Raw genomic sequence first — 9,266 nt, forward strand, 5'->3', positions numbered from 1 at the left:
GTTTGACCTCATTGAAAGTTTTCCATGAAAACATCCAGTGCTATATACTATATCTTATCAAGATGTAACTTATGGTTTATTTTTTTACCTTTACGTAAATAATATGAGCGTTGATTGCTTATATGCTGCTGAATAATTACAATAAATCTACATTCAGAATGGTGTTTGGTGCTGCTGTTTCAAATCTATTTATTAAGGTGAAAATCTTATATTTCTTAATCTTCTATGCCTTTTATATTCTTCCAAGATATCTACATTATATAAGGTTGTTATTCCATAAAAGTATGTTTATGTCATTACTATATTCATTTAACATTAGGCTACATCAGGTTTTCAATAACCTAGTAAAAGTGAGTTTTTAGTTTCTCTTGGCATTTGTTGTTGTGTATTTCCAGATGCAGGCCTCCATCTGAGCCACACTCTGTCGTTGCAGTAGTGCAGCCTCAGTGTTTCTTTATGGGAGGAGCGGCGCGACTTCCCCACTTCTGCCCCCACTATGTACTTTTTCACATCCCTGCTTACGTTTGGCTGGCATTGCCTAAGTTCCGCATTCCCAAATCCTCCCAGATTGGGATCACATATTACAATCGGGCTGATGCAACGGTTCCCACTTTTTAAAATATACTCTCGACCCTCGGCTGACCAGAAGAGAGGACATTTGTTGCACCTGGGATCAAAGTCAGGTCGGTATACAGAACTTCATAAGTCGATGGCTGAATAATTTTTTTCTTACATACTAAGTAGCTTGTTGGCGCGCCACGCATAGGTCACAGCGGCGAGTGTAGTTTGCGAACAGGCAGCGGGGCAGGTCTGTGATGTTTCGGTTACATCGAGCTATTCTCCGCATTCTCTCTGACTTTTACGTGTTTTGAGAGGGATGTTCAAAGTCGATTGTACATCCTTTTGAGCATGCCACAGTCTGAAAGACGGATTTTCTTTTGTTTGCATGCTCCTCTTGCAGGGGACCACGTAATGCACAATTTCGGGACAAAATGTTCTTATTTAGTGTTAATGTTTAGTGTAGACGATTCGTATTGGTGTCGACTCTTTAAAAACGTGCTTCGTGACCAAAAAGCGAAACCCGCTGCTAACGATAAGCGGTGACATTTGATCGCTGCGGCTCTCTGATGGGAAGACAAAGTTACGTAAGATAAATGCCGCACTGAAGAAAAACTTCCGCTTTCAAGTTGACCAATGGCTCCAGTTCAGCATGCTGCAACACAGTGAAGTCGCCTTCCACATGCATAGGCTAGCCTACTCTACAAAAGCTGGGAATTCATGTTCATAAAAACATACCCTGGGGATGTTCTGCTGTCAGAGTACATTGAGTTCAAAACAAATAATTATAACACAGTCCAATCAGTGCAAGTTAATTGGTTTCTTGGACCTTCAGGGGATAAAGTTTCCTCTACTAGAGAAGGATTAATAGCTGTTTTAATCATAGCTACACTGTGGGCCATTATGTATTCAGATGGAGCCCACTGGTCCATGTTGTATGCTTGGGTGTCCCTTTTATGAAAATGTTTCAATTACCAGGGTGTTATGTGGTTCTGAAGTCTGCTTTGGTTACTGTTTTCCATATTTCCAAAGTTGTTTAGTTTAGTTATGTTATTACATATTACTTTACATTTTCCTGGGTGTTTAACATAAAATACAACATTTATATCCTTCACATGGGCATCATGTGCCCTGCCATGGCATGCTCTCTTTGACCTCAGTTTGGAAAAGTATACAACACATTTTGGTTCATCTAGTTCTCTGCTTAACTTTTTTTAAATTGACGCATGATTGTCAAAAACACGCTTCCTTTAAATATCCCATAGATCTGTCTTTACAGCGGCTGTTTTTCTATAGTGATATATGATATTACCGGTTTGTTCCTTCAGTGTGGGCTAAAGGTATCAGAGTAATTGCCGTTAGATGGTAGTGTGTGGCTGCATCATGTGGCTTGGGAATCCGCTGAGCTGTTGTAGTAATTTCCTGTGTCTTGGCTCACACTTCTCTCTCATTGTCTTTGGATGTATTTAAAACGTGCACGTTCACCCTTTTCACATGAAGGCATTTGCCCGTGGTAGACAACAAAACTGTAGTGAGATTCTGTTGGCACAAAACATTACAAGTAGACATGTGGCTGAACAAAACAAGTTATATTTGGGTTCAAACTTTACCAAGTTATGCAGAATTATGGTGTCCTCTTTCTGCTCCCCTGACATTAAGTTGCATATAGAGGAAACCATGGTGCATGGGAATTTCTTGGCAGTGGCTGGCTTGAGCTATCCTTGAAATAAAAGGAATTTGTCTTAGTGTGCATTGCGCGCTCTTGTTCTGATCTCTTTTGGCCTCTGGAAATTAAATGGGTTGAAGTCTTGCCAAGATTTCTGCAAATGGTACTCATTCCAGAAAAAGAAGCAAAATAAGAAAATGGCCTAATGAGAGCAGCCTAAGCATCCGGCTCCTGGAACAGACCAGCGATTAATCATGGTATGGCAAATATACTTGTGACACCTTCTAACAGACTGGAGGTCAAACAAAGCCCCTACACATCTATTGGTTTATAATGTACTAATGTAAAATGGCCCTGCTACCCTCATGCCATAAAATGTGATTCCAGTCTGCGCTATAACAGGCAGAGTAGACAGGGCCCTATGTGTTTTTCATCGATTCTGGTTTATTTGCCTTCTGAGCATGTCTCCCACTTTCTCCCAGCTGTGGTCACGACCGAGTCTGACACGATGCCAGGACGAATCCCAGATCCCTCTGTGACAGCAGGCTCCCTGCCCAGCCTGGGCCCGCTGGCTGGGATCTCGGCCACCACGCTGACCGACAAGCTCAAATTCGGTGACTTCCAGGAGTTTGGCACCATGTTGTCACCTCTGCACTTCCTGGACACTCTGGGCAAGAGGCCTCTGGTGATCAAAACAGAGGTACAGGACACACTGAGCCGCTAATTATCAACAACTACATCATGTCCATGTGAAACTTCTGCATTTTGAGTTTGTAGGCTACTCGGTGCACATGCTCTTTCTAAACTGACTTTTAAACACATTGGCGTGTTCTTTTTACGGCACTCAGCAGCAGTGAAAAGAAAACACAACAAATCCTAATATAGTGTTTGAAATATAAAACGCATATTCTGTCAAATGTGCCCATGTATCATGAAACATGTTTGCTTGAATTGAAAGCCCCTTTGCAACAAGAGCGTTGTGTCATATCTTAATCAACAGGTCCACCTAGTGGACATAGTGGGACATGTTACTGTTCTTCAATCTTAAATTCTTTGACTGTATTGGAAACATATAATCAGAGTGAGAGAAAGTGTACTAGATGGATCTTCATCTATATATACTGTAGCTAATATATTGACCCTAGACACCTTAGACAATACATGTTTTAAATGATTTCATCATAAGCAGGTCCATCACAACCTAGCCTCAAACCTTTTATTTTTTGAACCTGTATTGTTGTTTAGAGAGATGAAGAAGCAAACAGGAGGAAACGGAGGCGGGAGAAAAATAAAGTGGCTGCGGCTCGATGTCGAAACAAGAAGAAAGAGAGGACAGATTATCTACAACAGGTGAGACATGACTACGCAACGTTATCAAAATCACTTTTTGTCACAACAACAGGTGTTCTCCAGAAATGCTGACTTCACCTCACGTCCTTACTTTTGAATTGGCCTACAATACCCTTTCCATCTTTTCACAGGAATCTGAGAGACTAGAGATGTTAAACTCTGACCTCAAAGCCCAGATTGAGGAGCTGAAGCTGGAACGGCAGCAACTCATCCTCATGCTTAACCGCCATCGCCCCACGTGTATTGTCAGGACAGATAGCGTCAAAACCCCGGAGAGCGAGGTCAACCCCCTTCTGCAGCAGCTGGAGGACAAGTGATGGTGCGACCGCTTTCTACAGTTTGATACCTGAGTTGAAGAAGAAGCCAACTAGCAGCACTTAGCTTTGGGCCTCGGCCATGGAGGAGAAAACAGCCAAGTCATTCTTCCTACCTTAAGTCTCGGACACTTTTGGCAGTTAAATCAAACTTTATTTCTCCCTTGCGTTCCCATTTGGTCACCAAAGCTCCAGCCACCATCAGTGTGACGTGAAAACATCACTATTGAAAAATTGCCTTCCATTTAGTTTGTCGTTTCATTGTGCATTTGTGTTCTATCTGTTTTAGCTTTAGCTTTTAGTCAACACGACATCACTTCGGCATATATTCAGCAGCAAGAATGAAGCTGCCTAAAAAATACTGCTCCTCTTTGAATTCCCAAAGTTTGTTAAAATGAGTTCTGGGAATCATAGGAATTGTAATTGAAGTACAACTAGGAGAAGGCATTAAGCGGGCATTCTAGATGCATTTTGCAAAATAAAAAATAACTACTTGAATGCATTAACAAGCACATATTGATGCTATATTTTGTTTTTTCCCTGCTCAATCAAATTTATTTTAAATTGTTAATTTAAAAAAAAAAAAATTAAATCTGCAAAGCAAGTACTTACACCATCACACAAAGAGCTTCATGATTTTCTAGTATTTTTTGTCCTTTCACACATTTGGTGGCAGAGTAGATGGTTGATGTCCCCCACCCCCATTTCCTATGTTTTGGCGCAGGCGTCATGTATGCACATATATATATATGGACTGTTTACATTGTACTTTATTTTCTGTTACCATATTGATACTAGCATTTATGTTTTTTATACTTTTGTATATGATGTTATATAAGCATATAAGCTATCACAAATCCATTTTGTATTTCCATAATAAAATATGTTTAGTTTCTATTTTAATGGAAGTTTTTTTTTTGTTGAGTTCCAAAATGTTTAACTCAGTCATGTATTGTAAACTGTATGTAAAACATTTCCTGACCAGCAGGTAAACAGGGCAACGGTGCCCTCATGTGGACAGTAGCAGCACAACCTGATCAATCCCAAACCCATACACTTTGTATGGATCTCCACACATTTGATGTATGTTTATGCAGATACCAACCTTTCCTGTAACAGTGGAAAAGTGCTTCAAATTCAAGGTAGGCTATGTCTAATGAATTCAATATTTTTCCATGTTAATCCCCCAATTCCACTGTAATTCTGCATCAAGTAATTCTGCATCAAGTCTTTAAACTGCTCACATGCCTTTCCTTTTGTTAAATTCAGATTTGACATTTAGCCAACATTTAATTAGTAAAAAAAAAAAAAGCCTATTTAAGAACAGAATTTTCATCTTGTACTGCACTATACACACAAAGGTGCTCATTGTTTCTATCAGGAGGGATTTAACTGCAGATTAACAAGGCTACAGTTGCGGCTAAAGAAACACAAAGACAAACTTCTGGTTAGGCTAATGTCAATATGATAATAAATTGAAGGAATGTTAATGAATAGAAATAGGCGTCCAGTTGTGTCTCAATGATAATATGCGATGTTGCAAAAGGGGATGAAGTTGTAACAGACAACAATAAGGACTAAATATAGCCTATATTACCACAGACACCATAGGCCTGCGTGCGTTGGTTAATCTTGCCTGTTTTTCACTGACTGGTGACCCCCTCCCTCCCTCCACACACACTACTCAACAGGCTGTCATTTCTTATCTAAGCAACTGGGTGGAGTAAAAGTGGGGTCAGCGCGTAGGCTACTATCTAGCCTATAATAAAGGGGATTTCTCAGACAGCCCAAGTAGGCTATGCGTTGAACTTCTGGAGAGCAGGTCAGTCCTTGGGAATGAAGCCAGCATTATCTCAGACCTTCGAAAAAAGCTGAAGATAATTTATTATCCTGACAACTAAATGCCATGGGACAAAGGTGTCAATTAACCCATTATTTCCTCTTCTTTTACATACATTGTGTAGGCCTACTGTGGTCTTGGTGGAAGGTTTAGGCTTATCTGTCTTCCAAGTGCGCTCGTCTTAATTTAAGTAGAGAATGGGAGAAAACATGCCAGCAGCCTCACCGGACAGAAGCGCAAAGGACGCCGAGGATAATAACGGTCCACATGTGGTGGCGAAAGGTCCAGATGTCGTGCACCAAATGGAGTGCGGCCCCACACCAAACGGTGAAAGCGGCACCGCGGCCACTACGCGCCTGTACACGAAGCGCTGGGCGATCGTGTTACTGTTCAGCGCGTACTCCCTATCCAACGCTTACCAATGGATCCAGTACGGCATCATCAGCAACATCATCATGAAGTTCTACGACGTGGATGCGTTCGCCGTCGACTGGCTGTCCATGGTCTACATGCTCATCTACATCCCATTCATCTTCCCGGTCACCTGGCTCCTGGATAAGAAGGGGCTGCGGGTCACTGCGCTGCTCGCCAACGTGCTCAACTTCACCGGGACGTGGATCAAGGTGGCCAGTGCAAAATCCAACCTCTTCGCGGTGACCATGCTGGGACAGTGTATAAGTTCTCTCTCCCAGGTCTTCATCCTCGGGATGCCCTCCCAACTGGCGTCGGTCTGGTTCGGCGCGCATGAAGTTTCAACTGCTTGCTCCATCGGTGTGTTTGGCAATCAGGTGAGTTGATCTCTTGAAAGCCACAACAATAAAACAGTCCCGGTGATATACCCTCTAGTATTTGTTTCGTTTGATTTGATTTGTACTTAAAAAACTCAAACTAATTAGCTCAATTGCTGTTTAATAACATTAGTAGCCTGACAGCCAGAATCCATGGCTGTACTAACAGCTTAGGGGGCCTCGAGCAAATATTTTCTTTCGGGCACCATCTTCCAACCCTGCCTAATATATATATATATATATATATATATATATATATATATATATATATATATATATATATATATAAACCTGCATGCCTTTGGTTGTGTCATTTTATGTAATGTCATCCCCCCACCCTTTACTTGTGTGTTTGCAAGTGAGATTGAAGGGATGGTTCAGTATTTTTGAAGTGGGGTTGTATGGGGTAGGCTTCTTAGGCATAGTAAAAATGTTAACTCACAGAGATGGGAATCTGCGGAGTCACTAAAAGGAGTTTGGGGAAAACCTTGCTGTAGCAGAAGTCAGCCTTGTATTGTTGCAGAGGGGGCCAGACGAACAACTTTTTTTGTCTGCATATATACTGTAAATGTGAACCTAAAACCTAAATATCTGTTCAATTGTAGGCAGGGCCGCCCATAAGGGAGTGGGAAAGCTTTCTAGGGCCCAGCTACTTGGGGGACCCATGATCTTTGGAGGCAAAGAAAATTAGCCTACTTCTGTCACATTTAAGATATAACACATACACAATATAAACACAATAAGGGCATTCTTTAACACTTTTGGCCATATACTTATCAAACAAATACAATTACATGCCCTACAGTATATAACTTGACTAAAACATAACATAAGCTGAACATATTCAGTAGCATATGCACAGTCGAGGAGCTTGATAGACTACTAAAGCTATATCTTCCGTAAGACCGCCATCTTGTCTCATTGTTTACATTGGGGTTTATCATTGAATTAAGAAACTCTTTACTGTCAAACTTGTATATAAAACAAAGGTAAGGCATTTAAATATACTTGTGGATAGGTTGTAGTACTTTTGCACACTTTACTAACCTAACAATTGTGACCATATATTTGTAAGTGTCACAAGCGCACGCACACACATTGATACGAGTAAAGCATGAGTAAGGGGGGCCCATTTACTGGACCTTTTCCGAGCCCCAGTCTGATTGTATACGCTAAACTGATATTTTTTCAACAGCTTTAGTGTGCCGCCAGACAGCCCTTTGATTTTGTATCACTCAACCTGTGCCAATCAACCTCAGAGCTACTATGGATTATTTAAGAGACACAATAAAACAAAAATAAATTTGGCATATTATTGAAGCACCAATGCATTGGTAGCATTTTCTTGTTGAAGCTGGTTGAGCTACTATTTTATAAAAAGTTGGGCATAGTTCAGGGGTTCCAGCCTATGGGGGTTTGGCAAGGGCAGATGATTTCACAACTTTTCTATTTAATAATTTATGATATCCAATGTGTGAAATATTGCGTCCCGAATCTTTATTTAAGTGAAACCCTATGAGAAATATAGAAGCAAATCTGTCTTTTTTATGGAAATGCTAACAACTCAAAGATACAGTCATATGAAAAAGTTTGGGAACCCCTCTCAGCCGGCATTATAATTGACTCTGCTTTCACAAAAAAAATATAAAAGTGGTATGTCTTTTTATTTACCAGGAACAGCTAAGTACTGGGATGTTTTCCAAACAAAGATTTTTTGAAAAGCAGTATTTGGTTGTATGAAATAAAATAAAATGTGAAAAACTGGCTGTGCAAAAATATAGGAACCCTTGTGGTTTTGTTGATTTTAATGCCTGTAACAGCATGTAAAACTGATGACTTTAAACACAAAGTTGGTTGGATTATGTTGTTAAGCCTTGAACCTCATAGAAATGTCTGTTTAATCATGAGAACATTTATTTTAGGTGCCTAAATACTAGTTGCACTTCTCTTTGACTCTCTGCTGAAGTGAGACAGAATGGGATCATCAAAACAGCTCCAAAAAGAGCTGAAAAACAAAGATTGTTCATTGTCATGGTTTAGGGGAAGGCTACAAGAAGCTTTCCCAAAGGTTTCAATTGTCAATTTCGACTGTAGGGAACGTTGTCAGGAAATGGAAGGACACAGGCATAGTGGCAGTTAAACCCAGGCATGGCAGACCAAGAAAAAAACAGGAGCGGCATAGGTGGAGGATTGTGAGAATGGTTGCACACAACCCACAGATCACCTCCAAAGACCTGCAAGAACATCTGGCTGCAGATTGTGTATCCGTACATCGTTCAACAATTCAGCGCAATTTGCACCAAAACATCTGCTTTTAATAAAGACCAAATAACTTAATTTTTGTCTCATCAGTCCAAAGCATTTTCTTCCAATATGAAGCTGGCTTGTCTAAATGAGCTTTTGCATACTCCATGCAACTGTATCTGTGGCGTGGGCGCAGAAAGGGCTTCCTTCTCATCACCCGGCCATACAGATGTTTTGGTGCAAATTGCACTGAATTGTAGAACCATGTACAGATACACAATCTGCAGCCAGATGTTCTTGCAGGTCTTTGGAGGTGATCTTTGGGTTGTGTGCAACCATTCTCACAATCCGCCGCATATGCCGCTCTTGTACTTTTCTTGGTCTGCTAGACCTGGGTTTAACTGCAACTGTGCCTGTGTCCTTCCATTTCCTGACAACGTTCCCTACAGTCGAAATTGACAATTGAAACCTTTGGGAAAGCTTCTTGTAGCCTTCCCCTAAACCAT

At 40.8% G+C, this 9,266-nt stretch overlaps 1 protein-coding gene across 1 annotated transcript; it reads left to right on the plus strand.

Moving 5' to 3' along the window:
* The first annotated feature begins 543 nt into the window (after positions 1 to 543).
* LOC307261379 (jun dimerization protein 2-like) lies at positions 544 to 4,791 on the plus strand. Its single transcript, XM_080041914.1, has 4 exons — positions 544 to 683; positions 2,707 to 2,924; positions 3,470 to 3,574; positions 3,706 to 4,791. Exons 1-4 carry the CDS (start codon positions 596 to 598, stop codon positions 3,889 to 3,891), a joined length of 597 nt encoding a protein of 198 aa, XP_079898040.1. The 5' UTR covers positions 544 to 595; the 3' UTR covers positions 3,892 to 4,791.
* The last annotated feature ends 4,475 nt before the right edge of the window (positions 4,792 to 9,266 follow it).

The sequence above is a fragment of the Ammodytes marinus genome, assembly GCF_949987685.1.
Source record: "Ammodytes marinus genome assembly, chromosome: 15".
Taxonomy (NCBI): domain Eukaryota; kingdom Metazoa; phylum Chordata; class Actinopteri; order Uranoscopiformes; family Ammodytidae; genus Ammodytes; species Ammodytes marinus.

Excerpts from the sequence above, each read along its gene's own strand:
- LOC307261379 (XM_080041914.1), top strand. The coding sequence starts at position 596 with ATGCAACGGTTCCCACTTTTTAAAATATACTCTCGACCCTCGGCTGAC. Across the intron at positions 2,925-3,469 it reads CTCTGGTGATCAAAACAGAG|AGAGATGAAGAAGCAAACAG; the intron begins GTACAGGACACA and ends ATTGTTGTTTAG. Across the intron at positions 3,575-3,705 it reads GGACAGATTATCTACAACAG|GAATCTGAGAGACTAGAGAT; the intron begins GTGAGACATGAC and ends ATCTTTTCACAG.